At 47.2% G+C, this 22,259-nt stretch overlaps 2 protein-coding genes across 5 annotated transcripts; both read left to right on the top strand.

Annotated features, from left to right (window-relative positions):
- Positions 1 to 1,361: 1,361 nt before the first annotated feature.
- STOML2 (stomatin like 2) lies at positions 1,362 to 4,626 on the top strand. Its single transcript, XM_039218545.1, has 10 exons — positions 1,362 to 1,474; positions 1,719 to 1,856; positions 2,299 to 2,398; positions 2,533 to 2,591; positions 2,686 to 2,787; positions 2,932 to 3,066; positions 3,219 to 3,363; positions 3,483 to 3,562; positions 3,805 to 3,933; positions 4,347 to 4,626. Exons 1-10 carry the CDS (start codon positions 1,430 to 1,432, stop codon positions 4,482 to 4,484), a joined length of 1,071 nt encoding a protein of 356 aa, XP_039074476.1. The 5' UTR covers positions 1,362 to 1,429; the 3' UTR covers positions 4,485 to 4,626.
- Positions 4,627 to 9,353: 4,727 nt separating this feature from the next.
- Positions 9,354 to 18,433, top strand: PIGO (phosphatidylinositol glycan anchor biosynthesis class O). 4 transcript variants are annotated; one of them, XM_039218608.1, is made up of 11 exons: positions 9,354 to 9,540; positions 10,324 to 10,835; positions 11,454 to 11,597; positions 11,785 to 11,908; positions 12,353 to 12,512; positions 12,721 to 12,900; positions 13,160 to 14,687; positions 15,271 to 15,477; positions 15,678 to 15,889; positions 16,498 to 16,568; positions 16,722 to 18,433. In XM_039218608.1, exons 1-11 carry the CDS (start codon positions 9,491 to 9,493, stop codon positions 16,849 to 16,851), a joined length of 3,318 nt encoding a protein of 1,105 aa, XP_039074539.1. In that variant the 5' UTR covers positions 9,354 to 9,490; the 3' UTR covers positions 16,852 to 18,433. The 4 variants fall into 4 exon arrangements, with proteins under 4 accessions (XP_039074539.1, XP_039074538.1, XP_039074537.1 ...); XM_039218607.1 differs by having other exon boundaries at positions 10,321 to 10,835; XM_039218606.1 differs by having other exon boundaries at positions 9,489 to 10,158.
- The last annotated feature ends 3,826 nt before the right edge of the window (positions 18,434 to 22,259 follow it).

The following is a 22,259-nucleotide window of genomic DNA, read 5'->3' as shown; positions in this document are numbered from 1 at the left end:
CCTGTGTCTCCTTGCTTTGGGGTCCTGACTGAGGAAGGTGTTTAGGGGGCAGAGTCAGGGCCAAGGACCGGGGTGCCTCCTCTCACCCGGCCAGACTCTGACCCACCTACCTCAGCTGGGGTGAGGGGCACCCCTCAAACTCAGTCATGTGATTTCCTAACTACCCTATTCCCCACACCAGACTCTGACCCAGTCTTAGTCCTGACTCCTGGGGCTGGCTGAGGGGAACAAGCAATTGCTTGAAACTTGAACAAAAAAAAGAGAGAGAGAGAGAAAGAAAGAAAGGAAGGAATAAAGGAAAAGAAAAAAGAAAAGATATGAAAAAATTGTACCTGGTACTTTTTTTCAGGAAAAAACAACAACAATAAAGAAAGAATAAATTCTTGTTTGGAAACTTGAGCTAAACCCTACTTTTTCTATTGGGGAGAATATGGGAATGGGGATGGAAGACCTAACTGGAGCTCAGACTCTGCCCTTTCTCCCAGAGAGGCTTGAGGTCTGAGGCCATGAGGTCTTAGACAAGGCCCTAATGATTCTTAGGATCTGGTCTTGCTCTTTTCAGATGATGGGGTGGGGTGGTGAGAAAGGTTGAGCCATAAAAGCTGAACTCTCTGAATGTGGATCTGCATTCCCAAACTGCTTTTATTGTTACTGATTTTAGCCCCTCTGAACTTAAGTGCCCTGAAATGCAAAATGGGGGTGATTCTGCAAGTCTCTTAAAAGAAATGCCAGAACACAGGGATGTGTGCAGAGTGACATGATCCAGAAAAGCCTGAATGTGCTGGACTCTGTAAGGGGATCAGGCCTGATAGACCCTGACTGGGAAGAGCTAGAAGAGGTAGAAAAAGCTATAGTTCCTGGGGAGAAGAGGGGAGGGGGAAATCTCAGTCCAATCACCAGGCAATGTTAGCCCCAGTCACCATGGCAACGGGAATGGGGTCAGTCCCCAGTGGGAGGGCTGGGTACAACACAGCGGGACTACCTGACAATGTCACTATGGCAACCGTGGCAAAGAGCTCCAATCCCCTGGTCGCTATGGTGACAAGGTCGTTTATAAGCTCAGAAGGGTAAACTGAGTCTCCGGTGGGGGTAAAGAACGCGGTGGGAAGTGTTTGTGGGACACTTGCACGCGGAAAATAGCCTCCACGGTCGTCACGTCCGGAATCTTGGGTTTGATCAAAGAGAACCAGAACAAGTTTCAGCCTTAGGCCTTCTCTAGAAGGTCTACAAATCCCAGGGAACAACTTGATACACGCTTCAGTTCAGGTAAAGCTGATTGGCTGAAGTTGGGCGGGGGCGGGGGAAGGGAGACGGCCGGAAGTACGTATGGGGGAGTGGAAATAAAGGAGGAAAGGCTCAGGTCCGGCCTTCTAGAGTGACCTCTCTGCTCACCGTCTCGTTGGTTCCGGAGGTCCTGCGGCCGTGGGAAATGCTGGCGCGCGCTGCGCGGGGGACTGGGGCCCTTTTGCTGAGGGTGAGTGCGAGGGAGTCTTCTCCAAGGGTCGGGCCAGAGATCATCTGGACCCTTACCTGGGAAGGAGCAGGATTCTAAGTGTGGGGAGAGAACTAGGGTCAGAGGTCACAGTACCCACGTGAGTTCCCCTCCGAGGACCCTTTCGGGTCGCGGTTTAAGGAGATGCTCCCTGGACAGGCGCTGAAAAGGGCGATGTGCCCCGCCGGCTGGGCACATCTCTACTAATCATCGTCTTCTCTAATAGAGCTCCGTGCAGGCTTCTGGCCGTGCTCCACGTCGCGCCTCCTCTGGATTGCCCCGAAACACCGTGGTACTGTTTGTGCCGCAGCAAGAGGCCTGGGTGGTGGAGCGAATGGGCCGATTCCACCGGATCCTGGAGCCTGTGAGAACCTCTTCTGCCCACTCAGGGCCTGCCTGATGCCGAACCCTCTCACGATATGGGCGGATGGGGTGGGATCTCCTTGCAGCCTGCGCCCACTTTTGGCTTCCAGCTCCCCTGGCCAGACCTGGCAGAGTCTAGGCTGCTGAACCCACGTTACCACCTTTTGGTGCTGCCCTAGCTTTCCACAGGCCCCGTTCTTGGGTATCTCCCCTATCTACCCTCTCAGCTCCTGTTGTCTGATACTCTGCTGACTCCCATTCTCTTTGTTCACATGTCTCGCCTTGTATTGTCATCTTCTTGGACCTCCCTACCATTGACACCCCCAGCTTTCTGCTTTATTTGGAATGTTCCATAAGTTCATTCCAGTACCCACTCCAGGCCTAGCTTGAATGCAAACCCTACAACCCCCATCTTTCTGAGGACCCATGACTCCTCTTCCCAGGGCTTGAACATCCTCATCCCTGTGTTAGACCGGATCCGATACGTGCAGAGTCTCAAGGAAATTGTCATCAACGTGCCTGAGCAGTCGGCTGTGACTCTCGGTGAGGGGTGCAGGGTGACTCGGGTGCTCTGAGACCATTAGGATGTAGTTGCAGGCGATCCAGAGCTCATGAGAAATAACTGGAAATCGGAGGCCTGATTTTCCTCCTTTTCTCTCCTGTTCCTGTACTTATAGACAATGTAACTCTGCAAATCGATGGAGTCCTTTATCTACGTATCATGGACCCGTATAAGGTATCTTTCCCTTGGTTTATTCAGCTCCTATGTTGCTTTTTTCCCACTAAAATTCTGCACTCGAGATTCTTAACACTTTCCATGCCCTTTTCAGGCAAGCTATGGTGTGGAGGACCCTGAGTATGCTGTCACACAGCTAGCTCAGACGACCATGAGATCAGAGCTTGGCAAACTCTCTCTGGACAAAGTCTTCCGGGTAAGGGGATCTGAGGGAGAGTTACCGTTTGAAGATGCTTACCTCACACTCAGTGTGAGAGTCAAGATCATTTAGAGGCACTTCTCATCTTAGACCCTTGATTAGAGGGTTGAAGCCATGGAATTTATACCTCTCTTTCTCTAGGAGCGGGAGTCCTTGAATGCTAGTATTGTGGCTGCCATCAATCAGGCTGCTGACTGCTGGGGCATTCGCTGCCTCCGTTATGAGATCAAGGATATCCATGTGCCACCCCGAGTGAAAGAGTCCATGCAGATGCAGGTGGGGGCCAGGGAGGGATGGGGAAGAGGACTTCAGGATGCTCCAGTCTCATGGGGACCTGGACTCCCTTCCCTGTCATGATGGGTACATTGGAGGTCTGTGTAAGAATTTACTCTGGCTTTTTGTTGATGGAGGATATTGGGGGTTTCTAGGTGGAGGCAGAGAGGCGGAAACGGGCCACGGTTCTAGAGTCTGAGGGGACCCGGGAGTCAGCCATCAATGTGGCAGAGGGAAAGAAGCAGGCACAGATCCTGGCCTCCGAGGCAGAAAAGGCTGAACAAATAAATCAGGCAGCAGGTCTGCAGAGGGTAGAGGCTGAGGGAGGAGCAGGGCTTGGGTCTTTGAGGGTTGGTACTGGTACAGGAGCTTTGAGGTACCCTGGCTTCATGAGTAAAGCTGTGTCTCTTTTCTTCCAGGAGAGGCCAGTGCAGTTCTGGCCAAGGCCAAGGCTAAGGCTGAAGCTATTCGGATCCTGGCTGCAGCTCTGACACAACATGTGAGAGGCCCCTGGGTGGGTGGGAGACAGGAATGGATGGTGGAAGAGGCTTTCTCATCTACCCTTGGGAGAAGCTCCTGCCTTTATGGGTTCTGCTGAGCCACCTTACATGATCTCTTGTATTGTGATCTGATTCTCTTTCCAGGAACCTGACTACTCTATACCCCCCTCCCCTCCACCTACCCACCCACCTCCTTCTCCAAGACCTGTGATCTCTGATTTTATTCCTTCTGTGGCCACAGAATGGAGATGCAGCAGCCTCACTGACTGTGGCTGAGCAGTATGTCAGTGCGTTCTCCAAACTGGCCAAGGACTCCAACACTATCCTGCTACCCTCCAACCCCGGCGATGTCACTAGTATGGTGGCTCAGGTTAGAATGCCCTGAGGACCCAGCACAGGACACCAATGCCCTAAATTGAAACCTTACCCCCACCATCACAACTTAGACACTATAGAGGCCTTCAGAGTAGCCTGAGCCCTAGACCTTCTTTTAGTCTCTGTAGAGAATAAGTCTCTAAGAATGAGATACCTCCCTCACCCCTAAAGGTAGGGGAGCTCTTGAGACCTCTTTTTTTGCGGGTAGATATTTGTACCAGTATTTTGAGGGTAACCTTGCTCTGATAGTTTATAAGATTTCTGGAATTAACTATAAAGCTTGAGTCTTGAGAGAGAGAAAGGAAAGACAAGTTTATTGGCCCCAGTCCCACTTTCTTTTAGCCATTGGTGGGTTGGGCTATGCCTTCTGCCATGTGTTCTCATGGATCTCTCTGTCCCTTTCCTCAGGCCATGGGTGTGTATGGGGCCCTCACCAAAGCCCCAGTGCCAGGGTCCCAGGACTCAGTCTCCAGTGGGAGCAGCAGAGATGTCCAGGGCACAGATGCAAGTCTTGACGAGGAATTTGATCGAGTCAAACTGAGTTAATGGAGCTTGGCTTGGCCAGGGAGGCTGGGGACAGGGAAACAGCACTCCATACTCTGGCTCTAGCTTCCCTGCCAAGATTTTGTTATTATTTTTTTATTTGAACTTAAATCATGTAATAAACTTGCCAGTGGCAAACCAGAAACTGTCCTCTTTGTTTGGGGAATGAAGTTGGGAAAGTCACCAGTGTTTTCCTTGAATGTCCACTTCCATCCTCCAGTCCTCTCAGGTCTGGGAAGCTGATTCCTCCATGACTAAGAATGAACTTTATATAAATTAAATCACCCTTTCAGTCTTCAGGAGAAGCTTTGGGATAGAATGGAGGATTAAGTCACGTGTCTACTGAACTGCCAGCTAGGCAGTGTAGTCCCCCTTCCTGCTAATGATGGGGATATAAATTTGAGCAGGTATTTATGGGGATTATGTATTTATTTATTTTAACTTATTTTTTAATATTTATTTTTGAGAGACACACAGGGTAAGCGGGGGAGAGGCAGAGAGAGAGGGAAACAGAATCCAAAGCAGGCTCCAGGCTCTGAGGTGTCAGTACAGAGCCTGATGTGGAGATCGAACTCATGAGCTGTGAGATCATGACCTGAACTAAAGTCAGACGCTTAACTGACTGAGCCATGCAGGCGCCTCTATGGGGATTTTTTTTTTTTTTTTTTTAAAGTAAGCTCTATACCTAATGTAGGAGGACTTGAACTCAAAACCCCAAGAGCAAAAGTAGCTTGCTTTACCCACTGAACCAGGTAGGCACCCCTGGAGGGATTTTTTATGGGAAAGAACTACTCTGGCAGGATAGTACTGCTCCGTGCTTAAAGGGTCCTCAGGGACTGAGAACACTCGTTTGTTCGAAAACATTGTCTGCTATGTGCCAAGCTCAGTGCTAGGAGTAGATTATAAAAGCTGTTTAGACCTAGTGGCGCCTGCTTTCACAGAATATCAGGTTGGGCAGGGAAGACACAGAGATACAAAATAGTAAGTGCTAGGATGGAAGAAAATTCTGGTTGAGGGATCCTGGAGGGAGGAGCATGCCAGCTGTGGGCAGCAAGGTTGCCAACTCTCCCACTGAGCTCAGGCTGGAAACATTAACACATTCACCAGGCTAGGGTTTGGTACTAGAACATGCAAAGGCCCATGGTTCCAGAGAAGTTGGAACATTCCTGAGACTGAAGGGTGGGTGGGATGTTAGGTAGTGTGACTGTATGGCAAGAGTCACGTCATAAGAAATAGAGTGCTGAAGAGTTTGGACTTCAGCTTTAGGGTAGGGAGGGATCCATGAAGGGTGTTTTCTGCCTTCCCATGAAGACTTTCAGGAAGATTTAGGTAGTCACAGTGTTTTAGATACAGCTGTCCTGTTGGAATGTGGACAGGGTATTTGAAGGAGAGGTGAGAGGCTGAACAACAATCCTGGAGTAAGAAGGCAATTTCAACAATGCTGGAGAGGGTGATGAGGCCTGAACTGAAGTAAGGAGTCATTGGGTTGGAGGTGCAGGGATGACATTTTCGACATATGTCTGAATTAGAATTTACTTCTGTATCATTCGATGACTGCTGAACCCCAAATACATGCCAGGCACTAAGGCTATAGTAATGAGGAAAACAATTCCCTGTTCTCAATGAGTTTAAGTTGTTTCATTTTAAGATTTATAAATTTTATTTCTTTTAAGGATTTTATTTTTTTTAAGTAATTTCTACACCCAACATGGGGCTTGAACTTGGAATTGTGAGATCAAGAATCACATGCTGCACCGACTGAGCCAGCCAGGTGTACCTCAATGAGTTTAAGTCCTATTTGGAAGGGACAAACCATTAATAAGATGTTTAGCATTTCTCACACTGGTGAGTTGTGCTATAGAAGAAATTAAAGAAAGGAAGGAATGTGGGGAATTTGGTGAAGTGGGCTGTAATCTAACATTAGAGGGTTCCAGGAAGCCTCTGGGTGTTTTATTTGAGCTTAGATATGGAGGGGAAGGCCCATTTGGGTACCGGGGAATAAAGCTGACCGGAGATCCCAAATGCAGGGGCCTGGAGGCAGAGCTTGCCTGCCTGATTACTGGAAGAGCAAAGGAGCTACAGGGGATGGAGCAGAGTTAAGGAAGCAAAGAAGTGGCAGCTAGATGAATCAGGGAGCTGGTGTGTAGACTCCCAGCGCTGCCGCTGCTGCCGTGTAGGACTCCTACAAGAGCTTGGGATTTGCTATGAAATGTGAAACCAGCAGAGGGTTTTTTTTCCCCCCATACAGGAAAGGGGGATCTTTTTTTTTTTTTTTTTTTACAAATAGTTTGTTGTCAAGTTGGTTGTTTTGTTTTTAATAGTAGCTTTACTGAGATGTAATTCATATAAAATACAATTAACCCATTTAAAGTGTAAATTCAATCATTTGTAGCATATTCAGAGCTGTACAACCATCACAATTTTAGAACATTTTCATCACCTCTCCTCCATTTGTATCCCACCACCAAAACCCTGTATCCATTAGCAGCCATTCTTCCTTCCCAGCCCTAGGGACCCACTAACTTACTATCCCTGTAGCTTTACATATTCACATAAATGGAGTAATGTAAAATGCTATTTTGTGATTGGCTTCTCTCACTCAACATAATATTTTTTTTTTACAAATAGTTTATTGTCAAGTTGGTTTCCATATAACACCCAGTGCTCATCCCCACAAGTGCCCTCTTCCATGCCCATCTCCCCCCTCCCCCCCCACATCCATCAGTCCTCGTTTGTTTCTCAGTATTCAAGAGTCTCTCATGGTTTGCCTCTCTCCCTTTCCCCCACCATTTCCCCCCTTCTTCCCCATGGTCCTCCGTTAAGTTCCTCCTAATCTTCCTATACTGCAAACATATGATATTTGTCCTTCTCTGCCTGACTTATTTCGCTCAGCATAACACCCTCAAGGTCCATCCATGTTGCTACACATGGCCAGATTTCATTCTTTCTCATTGCCATGTAGTATTCCATGGTATAGATAAGCCACATCTTGATCCATTCGTCGGTTGATGGACACTTGGGCTCTTTCCATGTTTTAGCTATTGTGGAGAGTGCTGCTATGAACATAAGGGTACATGTGCTCCTATGCATCAGCATTCCTGTATCCCTTGGATAAATTCCTAGCAGTGCTATTGCTGGGTCATAGGGGAGTTCTATTGTTATTTTCCTAAGAAACCTCCACACTGTTTTCCAGAGGGGCTCAACATGATAATTTTAAGATTCATCCATAATAGCATGTAGCAGTACTTCATTCCTCTTTATGACTGAACAATATTCAATTTTATACATATACTGTGTTTTGTTTATCTTTTCATCAGTGAAGGCCATTTGGGTTGTTCTGTTGCTATGAACTGTCATGTGCAAGTTTTTGTGTGAATATACGCTTTTCATTTCTCTTGGGTATTTGTCTAGAAATGAAATTGCTGGGACATATGGTAACTCTGTGTTTAACCTTTTGAAGAACTGCCAGTTTTCCAAAGCACCAATTTACAATCCCAAGGCAGTGCCCAAATTTCTCCACTATGATGCCAATCCTTGTTATTTGTCTTTTCTTTTTCTTTTTCTTTTTTTTTTTTTTTAATATTTTTATTTATTTCTAGAAGAGAGAGAGACAGCGTGAGCAGGGGAGGGTCAGAGAGAGAGGGAGATACAGACTCTGAAAAAGGCTTCAGGCTCTGAGCTGGCAGTCAGCACAGAGCCCGACCCGGCGCTCGAACCCAAAACCGCGAGATCATGACCTAAGCGAAAGTCGGACGCCTAACCGACTAAGCCACCCAGGTACCCCGTTATTTGTCTTTTCTATTATAGCCATCCTAGTGGGTTTGAAGTGGCATCTCTAGTATTTCCCTGATGGCTAATGATGTTGAGCATCTTTTTCTGTGCTAACTGGTCATTCTATATTTTCTTTGGAGAAATATCTATTCAGATCCTTTGCCCATTTTTTTCTTTAAGTAGGCTACACATGGAGCCCAACATGGGGCTTGAACTCACACCCTGAGATCAAGAACTAAGCTGAGATCAAGAGTTGGACACTTAGAGTGCAGTGCACCTGGGTGGCTTAGTTGATTAAGTGTCCAACTTTGGCTCAGGTCATGATTTCACGGTTTGTGAGTTTGAGCCCCACATGGGACTCTGTGCTGACAGCTTGAAGCATGGAGCCTGCTTCAGATTCAGTGTCTCCTTCCCTCTCTGCCCCTCCCCTGTTCACTCTCTCTCCCTCTCTCTTTCTCTCAAAAATAAACATTAAAAAAAATTGTACACTTAACCAACGGAGCCACCCAGGCACCCCTGTCCTTTGCCCATTTAAATTTTTTTAATTTACTTATTTATTTTATTTTTTAAATGTCTATTCATTTATTTTTGAGAGAGAAAGAAAGAAGAGGGGAGGGTCAGGGAGAGAATCCCAAGCAGCACAGAGCCCGATGCAGGGCTGGATCCCATGAACCAGTAGACCACCACCCCAGCCAAAACCAAGAGTCAGATGCTCAACTGACTGAGCCACCCAGGGACCCCTTATTTTTATTTTTTTTAAATAGGACTATGCCCAAGGTGAGACTTGAACTCATGACCCCAATATGAAGAGTTGCATGCTCTACCAACTGAGCCAGCCAGATGCCCCTACCTTTGCTCATTTTTAAATTGGGTTATTTTTTGAATTACTGAGTTGGAAGATAAAGTGAAAGACATGAAAAGGAGGAATAATAAAACCTATCAGTTGGTGTCAGCTAAGCAAATAGAAGAAAATAAATATTATTTATCCCTATTTTACAGATGAGGTAATGCCCAATAATGCCAGTGAGTGGCAGAGCTAGGATTCAAACTAAGTTTGATTCCAAAAGGCAGCTGTTAGCTTTAACCAAGAATGACCAGTGGTTCACTGAGCTCTTCTAGCTAAGTTCTTGCCCCAAATTCTCTACTACAGACCTGCGTTCCTTGAGGAACTTCCTCGGAGGCGTCAGTAGGTGGCGATAGGGCCCCTGTGGGCCACTCTGTCCGGCCCGCGTCCGTCTATGGTGCCAGTGCGCAGGCGTCATCGCTGCGCTTCCGGGCGCCGTTCAAGGTGAGCCGGGGGCTCCGAGGATCTCCTCGAAGTCCCTATTCCTCAATCCCATTTCCCGAATCGAACCATCCCCCGCACTCGCAACCTAGCGTGCTAAGTACCGGAGTCAGGGTGCCCAGGAGATGGCCAGGTAGCCACCAGAGGAGGCAGAGCTGTCCGGACGTGTGGGTCCCGGCGAGGCCCTTCCGGCTCTAGACCCCGCGCTTCTGCTTTGCTGCGCGGGGTAGGTCGTGACTCTGGTCTTCTGGCGTTCCTCGTTGTCCAGAAGCGGAGCGTGACTCCTCCCCTTGGTCCTCTTGGTCTCCACCAGGCGGCGCAGTCAGTCCGCCCCAGGTTCCCCTGCGCTGCGAGCCCTGGCCACCCCAGGGGTGTTGAGATTGGCAAGGAGAGAGGCGGAGAAATGAGCTGTCAGAGAGCAGTGTACCACTTGAAATAAGTTTCCCTCGTGGACTGTGCTTTTCGTCATTAGAATTTCCTGGAGTACATGTGCAAATCCCTATGCTCCACCCCCAAAGGTCCTGATTCAGTAGATCTGGGGTGGGGCCTGGAAATCAGCATTTTAAGCAGCTGCTCCAGGTTGATGCCCATAAGCTGCGGACCTCACCTTCAGAAACACCGGTATAACTGGTGGAGAGGAACATTGCATTGGGTTGGCTATGGGACTGTTTATCTTATGGAAGGCTTCCAAGAGGAAGTGATTCTAGCTGGGCTTTGAATTGAGGGACCAGAATATCCATTGCTTCTTTACCCCACAGTGATGAATTCCCTCCCCACTACCAGCAGGATGCAGAAGATCTCAGTGCTGTTCTTCCTGGCCTGGGTCGGCTTCCTCTTCTACGCTGGCATTGCCCTCTTCACCAGTGGTTTCCTGCTCACCCGTTTGGAGCTCACCAACCATAGCAGCTGCCAAGAACCCCCAGGCCCTGGGTCCCTGCCATGGGGAAGCCAAGGGAAGCCCGGGGCCTGCTGGATGGCTTCTCGATTCTCTCGTGTTGTGTTGGTGCTGATAGATGCTCTGCGATTTGACTTTGCCCAGCCCCAGCGCTCACACGGTCCTGGGGAACCTCCTGTCTCTCTGCCCTTCCTGGGGAAACTGGACTCCTTGCAGAGGATCCTGGAGATTCAGCCCCACCATGCCAGGCTCTACCAGTCTAAGGCTGATCCCCCCACCACCACCATGCAGCGCCTCAAGGCCCTTACCACTGGCTCACTGCCTACCTTTATCGATGCCGGCAGTAACTTTGCCAGCTATGCCATAGTGGAAGACAATCTCATTAAGCAGTTTGCCAGTGCAGGTTAGTTTGGGCCTCTTTGAAGGCCAAGAATACCTTAGCAAACTTTTTCTTTAGAAGTCAGAGAGCCAGAAATTTGGGTGCCCTGCTGCATGCTAAACTGTGCTGTGGGAGGACAGGGGAAGAGACAGAGACAAGGGCCCTGCATGCAGCAAGTACAGGTCTGGGCTTTGTCCTGGAGTTTCTAGTCTGCATGGAATGTTGGTTTTATTTTTGGGGAGCTCTCAGTAAGGGGCAGTGGAGAAATGAAGAGGAGAAGATACAAATCTGGTATCCTCACAAGTAAGAGAGCAGAGAGTCCATGCCCTGTCCACTCACTGACTTGGAAAAAGTAACATATACTCAGGAAAGACAGAGCAGCAAAGGTAGCCAAGAACTGAGAATTAGCAGAGCCTTTTGTAGAAAAAGTGAGAAGTCTGGTTATTGGGGAAAGTATGGTTATCAGGGAAAGCTTCTTGGCAGAAAATCTTAGGCCTTGGAAAATAAAGAGTTGCTGGATGGAATTGCTGTGCCTTAGAGTGCATGGTTGAGATTTCTGACGAGTCTTTAAAGGTCCCCCTTTTCTTTTTTCCTCTGCCTTGACTCCTGCTCAGGCTGTGATCTACTCTCATGTCCCTGCAGGAAGGCGTGTGATCTTCATGGGAGATGATACCTGGAAAGATCTTTTTCCTGGAGCTTTCTCTCAAGCTTTCTTCTTCCCATCTTTCAATGTCAGAGACCTGCACACAGTGGACAATGGCATCCTGGAACACCTCTACCCAACCAGTGAGCATGGGGCCAGAGGCAGGTCTGACTAAAACTAGAAGCTGGGGAGGGATGCTTCAGATCACAAATTCTGAGCCTCCTAAGGGTGCAGTGCCCTGGGCTTATGTCCCTTGACATAGTGTCGAAGGCTGGCTGGAGTTGAGGAGTGGGCCTTAGTTTCCTGTGCTCAGTGTTCTTCCTTTCACAGTGGACAGTAATGAATGGGATATGCTGATTGCTCACTTCCTGGGTGTAGATCACTGTGGCCACAAGCATGGCCCTCACCACCCTGAAATGGCCAAGAAACTTAGCCAAATGGACCAGGTGATCCAGTGAGTGTGGGTTATTGGCTGGGGAAGTGGGTTTGTGTCTGAGAATCTCAGGATATATTGGCCCAAGAGAAAAAGTCTTTACCTTGGATCCTCTTTCCTTCCTGAATTCTGTCTTTTCTAGGCCTTCCTTCCTTCCTTTCTTCCTTTCTTAATGTTTATTTATTTTTGAGAGAGAGAGAGAGAGCACGTGAGCACAAGCCGGGGAGGGGAAGAGAGAGAAGGAGTCACAGAATCCAAAGCAACTAGGCCTTTCTTTTAAAGCTAGGGGTCTCATTCATTTTGAGTAACTCAGCATGTGGCTTTGGGCAGTAGGTTTATGAATGAAGAGGTATCTCTTTGCTAAAAATCTGAGCCCTCCTGATGGAAGTTATGGCTGGGGGTAAAAGGGTTTCCAAGGAAAATCTTCATCCATTCCTACCCCCTGACATATTTCTTGGCCCTCAGGGGACTTGTGGAGCGTCTGGAGAATGACACACTGCTGGTGGTGATTGGGGACCATGGAATGACCATGACTGGGGACCACGGAGGGGATAGTGAGCTGGAGATCTCGGCTGCACTTTTTCTGTACAGTCCCATGGCCCTCTTTCCCAGTGCCCCACCACAGGTGAGGTCTGGGGTGTGCTTTGTCGGGTCTCCTGGTATTCAGCCTCATCATGATAACAGCATTCTTGTGGATCCCTCCATTTTAGGCCCCCAAATTCATGACCCTGGGCATTCCCCATTCATTTCCTACCTAGGTCCCTATGTCTTCCATTCCAAATCCTGACCTCACCTCTGTGGTGAACCCATTGGCCCCTCTCCTTTTCCTTTAGGAGCCAGAGATAGTTCCTCAAATCAACCTTGTACCTACGCTGGCCCTGCTGCTGGGCCTGCCCATTCCATTTGGGAACATCGGGGAGGTAATGGTTGAGCTGTTCTCAGTGGTTGAAGACCCCCAGCCTCACTCCTCTGCTCTGGCCCAAGCCTCAGCTCTCCATCTCAATGCCCAGCAGGTAGGTGATGGGTTGGGCTTCCAGGTATTAGAACTAGGGTGGGCATAGGAGAAGCATAATAATCACTCCATTGTCCTTTGTTCATTATAGTCCCACTGTCCATAGCCATGTCCTCCTTCCATTATCCCTCTCTTCCTCCCTGACCTGGACAGAGTTTGGGCCCCTGATTTCCAGATACCCACTTTGGTAACACTTACCCTTGCCTCTGTCCCAGTTTATATCTTTAATGTGTTCCCTTGGCCTCTGACCATTTTTGCAGGTATCCCGATTTCTTCACACATACTCAGCTGCTGCTCAGAACCTTCAAGTCAAGGAGCTTCATCAGCTTCAGAACCTCTTCTCCAAGGCCTCTGCTGACTACCAGCGGCTTCTGCAGAGTCCCCAGGGGGCTGAGGCAGCACTACAGACTGTGATTACTGAGCTGCAGCAGTTCCTGCGGGGAGTTCGGGCCATGTGCATTGAGTCTTGGGCTCGTTTCTCTTTGGTTCGCATGGCAGGGGGTGCTGCTCTCATGGCTGCTGCCTGCTTTCTTTGCTTGCTGGTATCCCAATGGGTAACATCCCCAGGCTTCTACTTCCGCCCCCTCCTCCTAACACCCGTGGCCTATGGTCTGGCTGGTGCCATAGTGTGTGCTGGACTCCTGACAACTATTGGGCTGAAGCTGGATCCAGTGGTCCTAGGGGCCATGGCTGCAGTGGTCTCGCTCCTGACGTTCCTATGGAAAGCCTGGGCTGTCTGGGGGGCCAAGAGACCCGTGACAGCTCTGCTTCCCACTCCTGGGCCTGTTCTGTTATTCCTGCTCATTCGTTTTGCTGCTTTCTTCTCTGATAGTTTTGTTGTAGCTGAGGCCAGGGCTACCCCCTTCCTCTTAGGCTCATTCATCTTGCTCCTGGTTGCCCAGCTTCACTGGGAGGGCAAGCTGCTGCCACCTAAGCTTCTCACAATACCCCGCTTTTGCCTTTCAGCCTCAACAGGCCCACCACGGCACAATGGCACACATGCCCTGGGACTTGGAGTTGGGTTGCTTTTATGTATAAGGCTAGCTGGGCTTTTTCATCGTTGCCCTGAAGAGACACCTGCTTGCCATTCCTCTCCCTGGCTGAGTCCCTTGGCATCCATGGTGGGTGGTCGAGCCAAGAATTTGTGGTATGGAGCTTGTGTGGGGGCTTTGGTAACCCTGTTAGCTGCTGTGCGCCTGTGGCTTCGCCGCTATAGTAACCTCAAGAGCCCTGAGCCCTCTGTGCTTTTTGTGCGCTGGGGGCTGCCCCTAATGGTTCTAGGCACTGCTGCTTACTGGGCATTGGCATCAGGGGCAGATGAAGTACCCCCACGTCTCCGGGCCCTGGTTGCTGGAGCATCAGTTGTGCTGCCCAGGGCCGTGGCAGGGTTGGCTGCTTCAGGGCTCATGCTGCTACTCTGGAGGCCTGTGACAGTGCTAGTGAAGGCTACGACGGGTGCTTCAAGGACCAGGACTGTCCTCACTCCATTCTCAGGCCCCCCAACTTCTCGTGCTGACCTGGATTATGTAGTTCCTCAAATCTACCGACATATGCAGGAGGAGTTCCGGGGTCGTCTAGAGAGGACCAAATCCCAAGGCCCTCTGACTGTGGCCGCTTATCAGTTGGGAAGTGTCTACTCAGCTGCAATGGTCACGGCTCTCACCCTCTTGGCCTTCCCACTTCTGCTTTTGCATGCAGAGCGCATCAGCCTTGTGTTCCTGCTTCTGTTTCTGCAGAGCTTCCTTCTCCTGCATCTGCTTGCTGCTGGGATACCCATCACCACCCCTGGTAAATACATTTCTCAGCCCTGATTCATCCAAGGACAGTAATGATGTGACTTCAGCCCCTCTTCTTTTCAGGGAGGTGTGCTTCTCTGATTCTTCACACACTTGGGAGGGTTCTCCAGATGTCCTCTTATCTTCTGTAGCCAAGCTAATTGATCCCTCCCACTGGCTCTCAAGGCCAGCAAGGTTCATGGAGGAGGGAGACAGGAGTACTCCAAGATTCATTTCTTATGGAAATGCTGCATCTTCATGAGTGCATTTCCTGATTTTCCAGTGATGGGAGTGGTGAATTATGAGTATGTAATGTTATAGTGAGCTGTGCATATATGAGAGAAAGAAAGAGATAGACCATAGTTCAGATGTTCGGATTAGAGTAATGGGTACTTAGTGCCACAGAGGGAATTAATAATAACAGTGTTGAATGTAAAGAGGTTGGGTGATGGGCGTGTGCAAGTGTGTATGAGCGTGTGTGTGTGTGTGTGTGTGTGTGTGTAGCACTGAAGTAGTAGGAATATATGATCATGAGGCAGTAGACTATGGATTAGAGAATGGGATGTGACTGTGAAGAGGTGTATCTCTTTCCCCAGGTCCTTTTACTGTGCCGTGGCAGGCAGTTTCTGCCTGGGCCCTCATGGCCACCCAGACATTCTACTCCACAGGCCACCAGCCTGTCTTTCCAGCCATTCATTGGCACGCTGCCTTCGTGGGATTCCCAGAGGGTCATGGCTCTTCCACCTGGCTGCCTGCTCTGCTGGTGGGAGCCAACACCTTTGCCTCCCATCTCCTCTTTGCAGGTACCTCCTCATTCCTCTCTTGCTTCCCTTGTTTACTCTGATTTTGAGAAGGATTTGAGTGGGGAGATGTGATTTAATTGGATCTTTGGCACCCCTTGGCCAATGCTAATTGGAGCCTCAGTCAACTAGAGTGGTTGCGGTCCAGGGTGTCCTGGCCCTGGGTCCTCCATTGATTCTAGCCTTGCCTTCCTCTGAGACAGTAGGTTGCCCATTGCTTCTGCTCTGGCCCTTTCTGTGTGAGAGTCAAGGATCCCGGAAGAGGTGGCAGCCCCTAGGGAATGAAGCTGAAGCCAGAGTCAGGTCTGAGGAGGAGGAGCCACTGATGGAGATGCGGCTCCGGGATGCACCTCATCACTTTAATGCAGCACTGCTGCAGCTGGGCCTCAAGTACCTCTTTGTTCTTGGTATTCAGGTAGGTGCAGGGAGAGACCTTTTCTCATGTGTGTACATCCCATTCTTTTTTTCATACTTTACCAAAACCCTGGGAGAGAGCCTTGACTGAAGTACAGATAAGCAAAATGGTTGCCCAAGACCATGGCCTCAAATGGTTATATTGAGACTTAAACCTGAGTCTCCTTAATCCTAGTGGTGGATTGTTTCTTCTCTACAAGCTAGATCTGGACCCTGCTGGTTGCATTTGGGGATACCTCCATTAGTGGACAGACTGGAAAACTGAGGTGATGGCCAGGGTTCTTTCCCAGGCTGTGGTCATGGATCTTCCTTCCCTTCAGAGGCAGAAGGTGTGACTCCGACATCTTCCTCCACCCTGGGAGACAGTGCCTGAGTATAAGCAGCACAGATAGATAGTACTTGCTCAGGGTCATACAGTGAGTCATGGTGAGGCCAGGAAAAGAATTAGATCTCCCAACTCCTCATCTAGGGTTTGTTTTGTTTTTTTTTTCACTGACATGCACTACTTTCCTACTCCTCCCATTCTTCACAGGGGTCTATAGCAACTCTCTCTTTGACCTGCTTCTTCCTCCCTTCCCAAATAGCTTGACCTTTCCTATTCTTTCTTAGATTCTGGCCTGTGCCTTGGCAGCCTCCATCCTCCGCAGGCATCTCATGGTCTGGAAGGTGTTTGCTCCCAAGTGAGTGGATTTGCTTGAGAAGTATTGGTTTTGGGGAGGGTGAAGCTTGGATGAAAGAGTGAACATCAGGGCGGGCAGGTTTTACCTCATCAGGGAAAAGGCCTCTAGATCTACTCTCAGTGTCCCCTGAGAATTCTCCACCTTTCTTTGCAGGTTCATTTTTGAGGCTGTGGGCTTCATTGTGAGCAGCGTGGGACTTTTCCTGGGCATAGCTTTGGTGATGCGAGTGGATGGTGCTGTGAGCTCCTGGTTCAGGCAGCTTGTTCTGGCCCAGCAGAGGTAGCCTAGGCTGCGAGTGCTGGCTTGTGGCCACAGAGAGAGCTGAAGAACAATCTAGCCTGGCCTATACAGGTGCTGGATCATCTGCAAGAGAGGCTTAGCCGCACTTCTTACCACCATACAGCCAGGAGCTACTGACATCTGGGACTTTATTATTTTATACTTCAAAATCATAGTGGGGCATGGTCCCTAACTCCTGCTTTGGATGCATCTAAGGAACTTGAAGGTGGTCTCCAAAGTAGAATAAAATAATAATGTAAATATGTGTATCTGAGGTGGGGAGCCCCCACTGTCCTACAGAGACTAGGAGGAGGATCATGGTCCCCTCCCATGAGGGGGACAGATCTTGTGCAGACCTGGCTACACCTAAAAACTTTAGGGAAGTGGTTAAAGTTGTCTGAATTCACTTCTCCTACCTCTTCCCAAATCACCCTTGTTATCCCACCTGCCTTTTTTTTTTTTTTTTTTTTTTTGCCATGTAACATATTTTATTAAATTCTTATGCTCTGGTTAATAGCAGAGACAGCTGGAAAGACAAGCACAGGCAACATGGAGTACACAGACCCACTGTCTAAAGCCCCAAAGTGTTGTATTCCCTCCTCTGTTGTGTTCTTTCATGCTAGAACACTCTTTGCCCTTCACTTCTGTGAGGGCCAGGAGGCCACCCTAGCTTTCCAACCTTTGCTGCCATTTATCAGACCTAATTGCCCATCTTACTTAGCATTCCATCTTGTCCCATTGATTATTCCTGACTTGAAGCCAAAACTGTGTAAATTTAATGCGTGTCTCTTATGCTCTCCATCCACCTCACTGCTGTGTAAGATTAAAGTGCAGGTGTGAAATTCTCATGGAAATTTCCATCAAAGGAGGGGGAGGAGAAGACCCGTGAGGAGAAAGGTCAGGACTGGGATTTGATGTTTGATAATGCCCAGGACAGGAGATGAAACAACTGAAAGAACAGATGTCAGATCATGGAACAGCACTTTCACTTGGTAGAAAGAAGAAAAACTAAGTAGCAGTGATGGTGAAGTAAAGGTGTTCACCACTGTGGCAGCTAAAGGAAGAGTTGGAGTTATTAGTGGCTAATAGTCTCTAGTGCTACAGAGGTCAAACAGAAAGATAAGCTCATACTGTTTCAGGCAGTTAGAGGATAGGACATTGGTAACCCTGGCAGGAATAGATTTAATAATGTAAGAGAAGAAGTTAGGTCCCAGCTAAAACTGTAAGATGAATTTTAAAAGTTCCCTTCCCCTTCCTTAATTTGGGGGACACTATTCCTAAGCATCATTTAATGAGCAGACAGTGCCTCTGTGATAAGAAAAGACCCCTTCCCTCCCCTAGCACCCATGAGAAAGATTTCAGAGCCCAGTCACTCACCTTGTCCTAGCCAGATTCTCCCCAAACCCATTCCTTTTTTGCAGAAAGTCTCATTCCCTGGAGCCTAAGGAAAATCAGTTCTGCCAACCATTGGGTATTTCTTCTCTGATCTAACTACAAGGTCCTTTTAGAGAAAGATCTATTAAAAATTCCTGGGGGTGCCTGGGTGGCTCAGTCAGTTAGAGTCTGACCTCAGCTCAAGTCATGATCTCACAGTTCATGGGTTTGAGCCCTGTGTTGCGTTCTGTGATGCCAGTGCAGAGCCTGGAGCCTGCTTGGGATTCTGTGTCTCCCCCTCTCTGCCTCTCCCCTGCTCACGCTCTCTCACTCTCTCTCAAAAATGAATAAACATTTTAAAAAATTAAAAATTCTTGGGGTACCTGAGTGGCTTAGTCAGTTGATCATCTGACTCTTGTATTCTGTTCAGGTCATGATCCCAGGGTCATGGGATCCAGCCCCATGAGCCCCTCTGCTTAAAATTTTCTCTCCCTCTCTGCCCTTCTCCCCTGCTTGTGCTCTCTCTCTTTCTCTCAAAAAAAAATTATCATTTTTGCCTCTTACTTGCCATCAAAGAAACCATTACACGTTAACTTACCATTTGTTGTTTTGTTTTGAGAGAGTGTGTGAACTGGGGAGGGGCAGACGGAGAGGGAGAGAGAATCTTAAGCAGGCTCCATGTTCAGCACTGAGCTTGATGCAGGGCTTTAATATCCCATCACCCTGGGATCATGACCTGAGCCAAAATTGAGTGTCCAATACTAAACCAACTGTACCACCAGGGTACCGCTTTTATTTTTTTAAGAGCTTTATTGACGTACAATTTACCATAAAATTCAGCCATTTAATGTGCACAATTTGGGGTGCCTGGATGGCTCAGTCAGTTAAGCATCTGGCTCAATTTCAGCTCAGGTCAGGATCTCACAGTTGGGAGATCAAGCCCAATGTTGGCCTCAGCAGTGGGCATGGAGTTTGCTTAAGAATCACTCTCTCCCTCTCCCTCTGGCCTTCCACCGCACACACATACACACTCTTTCTCTCTCTCAAAAAAAAAAAGTGCATAATTCAGTAATTTTTAGTATATTCAAGAATTGTACAACCATCATCACAGTTAATTTTAGAACATTTTCATCACCCCAAAAAGAAACTCCGTACTCTTTCCTATTATCTGCCAATCCTCCTTACCTCCATCCCTAACCCTAGGCAACCACTAATCTGCCTTCTGACTATATTTGCCTATTTTGGACATTTCATATAAATGGAATTTTATAATATGTAGCCTTTTATGGCTTTCACTCAGCCTGATGTTTTCAAGGTTCATCCATGTTGCAGTACATGTGAGTATTTCATTTCTTATGGCCAAATAATGTTCCATTGTATGGATATATCAATTTTGTTTATTCATTCATCTACTGATGGACATTTGGGTTCTTTGTACCTTTCGGTTATTATGAATAATGCTGCTCTGAACATCGATATACAAGTTTTGTTTGGATGTCTGTTTTTTTTTTTTTCACATATGGTTAGTGGAATTCTTGTGGAATTGCTAGGTCCTATGGTAAATCCATGTTTAACTTAAAAAAAATATTTTTAATTAATGTTTTATTTATTTCTGAGAGAGAGAGAGAGAGACAGATACAGTGTGAGCAAGGGAGGGTCAGAAAGAGAAGGAACTACAGAATTTGGAGCAGGCTCCAGGCTCTGAGCTAGCTGTTAGCACAGAGCCCAACGCAGGGCTCAAACCCACGAACCGTGAGATCATGACCTGAGCTGAAGTTGAACACTTAGCCGACTGAGCCACCCTGCCACCCATGTTTAACTTTTTGAGGAACTGCCAGTTTGTTTTCCAAGGCTGCTGTGCCATTTAATATTCCTATCATTAGTGTATGAGGGTACCAATTTCTATACATCCATGACTTTACTTACTATTAACTATTTTTGATTCTAATCATTCTAGCAGGTGTGGAACGGTATCTCATTGTGTTTTTGGTTTGCATGTCCTTGATGACTAGTGATATTGAGCATTTTTCTTATGCTTATTGGAGAACTGTCCATTCAGATCCTTTCTCTGCTTATTAATTGGGTTTTCTTCTTATTTTTGAGCTATAAGCATTGACTGTTTATATACTCTAGATAGAAGTCCCTTGTCAGACATATGATTTGCAAATATTTTATTCATCTGTGGGTTGTCTTTTTTTTTTTTAAAGCAGGCTTCACACCCAAGGTGAGGCTTGAACTCATGACCTTGAGATCAAGAGTCACATGCTCTACCAAGTGAGGCAGCCATCCCAGGCATTTCATTTTCTCCATAGTGTTCTTTGAAGCACAAAATTTTTTAAATTTTGATGAAGTCCAATTCGTCCTATTTTTCTTTTGCTGACACTTTTGGTGTCAAAAGTAAGAAATCTTGTCTAGTGACACAATTCAGTTATAGAAATTTTTATCACTCCCATAAAGTCCCTATATTTTGTTTACAAGGAATCCCCCATTTCACTGTAGGCCACTGATCTGTTTTCTGTTTTTCTAAATTTGTCTTTTCTGAACATGTGATACAAATGGAATCATCAAATATGTGGTCTTTTGGTCTGGTTTCTTTGATGCATGTATCAGTTTTTGCCACTTTTTATCGCTGAGTCATATTCCATTATATAGCTATGATAAGCCATTGGACATTTGGATTGTTTTTAGTTTTTTTGTTTTTTTTTAGCTATTATGAATATTTTTGTAGCTGTTATTAGCATTTGCATACCAGTCTTGGTGTAGACATAATTTTTTTGTTTTTTGTTTTTCTTTTTAAGAGAGAGAGGGCGCAAGTGAGCAAGGAGCGGAGAGAGGGAGAGAGGGAGAGAGGGAGAGAGAAGCTCACTCGTAGTGGGGCTCAAGTTCACCTGACGCAGGACTTGAACTCATGAATGGTGAGATCATGACCTGAGCTGAAGTCAGATGCTTAACTGACTAAGCCACCCAGGCACCCTTGTTTTTGTTTTTCTTGAGAGGATTCCTTGGAGGGTTATTGCTGTATGATTTACTTTTTTTAGAAATTGCCAAACTATTTTCTAAGGTATCTATAATGTTTTATGCTCCCACTATGTATGAAGGTTTTAGTTTCTCCACATCCTCACCAACAATTGGTATTATCTGTTTTGTTTTGTGGTAGGTTTTTTGTTTGTTTTGTTCTGTTTTTTAAGTAGGCTCCACACCCAATGTAGAGCTGGAACTCAAGACCTTGAGATCAAGAGTTCCATGCTGTACTGACTCAGCCAGCCACACGCCTTTGGTATTCTCTGTTTTTGTTTTTTTTTGTTTTTAATTTTTGTTAATGGTTTATTTTATTTTTGATGAGAGACAGAGTGTGAGCAGGGGAAGGAGAGAGAGAGAGAGAGAGAGAGAGAGAGAATCTGAAGCAGGCTCCAGGCTCTGAGCTGTCAGCACAGAACTAGATGCAGGGCTTGAACCCAGGAACCATAAGACCATGACGGGAGCGGCCAGTGTGTTTTCTTATTGTAACAATGTGTGTATGTGTACAATGGTATCTCAGGATTTTAATTTGCATTTCCTTGATGGCTAATGATGTTGATCATCTTTTTATGTGCTGCTTAGCCATTCATGTATTGTTTTTAAATGCCTATTCATATCTTTCTGTCTTAAAATGGTTTATTTTTATTATCAAGCTTTGAGAGTTATGTATTGTGGATACAGATCTGTTATGAGGTGTATGCTCTGCAAGTAATTTCTCCACTTTATGATTTTTCTTTGAATTATCTTGATGGTGCCTTTTTGTAGCACAAATATTTGTTTTTGTTCTTTTATTTAAGTTTATTTATTTTGAGAAAGAGCGTGCGTGGGTTGGGAGAGGCAGAGAGAAAGAGAAAATATCCATAGCAGGCTCTGCACCAGTAGCCCAGAGCTCTACCCCAGGCTCCATTTCTCCAACCTGAGATCATGACCTGAGCTGAAACTAAGAATCTGACGCTTAACCACTGAGCCACCCAGGCGCCCCAAGAGGTGTGTGTTTGTTTTTGTTTTGCCCCAAGAATT

Source organism: Hyaena hyaena, unplaced genomic scaffold (assembly GCF_003009895.1).
Source record: "Hyaena hyaena isolate Hyena2069 unplaced genomic scaffold, ASM300989v1 scaffold_769, whole genome shotgun sequence".
Lineage (NCBI taxonomy): Eukaryota > Metazoa > Chordata > Mammalia > Carnivora > Hyaenidae > Hyaena > Hyaena hyaena.
This window is presented reverse-complemented; position numbering and strand designations above follow the sequence as displayed.

Coding starts and splice junctions, on each gene's coding strand:
- STOML2 (XM_039218545.1), top strand. CDS start 1,430: ATGCTGGCGCGCGCTGCGCGGGGGACTGGGGCCCTTTTGCTGAGG. Junction 2,788..2,931: donor CTCTGGACAAAGTCTTCCGG/GTAAGGGGATCT, acceptor CTCTTTCTCTAG/GAGCGGGAGTCCTTGAATGC. Junction 3,067..3,218: donor AAGAGTCCATGCAGATGCAG/GTGGGGGCCAGG, acceptor GGGGGTTTCTAG/GTGGAGGCAGAGAGGCGGAA.
- PIGO (XM_039218606.1), top strand. CDS start 10,025: ATGTGCAAATCCCTATGCTCCACCCCCAAAGGTCCTGATTCAGTAGAT. Junction 10,159..10,323: donor CCTCACCTTCAGAAACACCG/GTATAACTGGTG, acceptor CACTACCAGCAG/GATGCAGAAGATCTCAGTGC. Junction 10,836..11,453: donor TAAGCAGTTTGCCAGTGCAG/GTTAGTTTGGGC, acceptor ATGTCCCTGCAG/GAAGGCGTGTGATCTTCATG.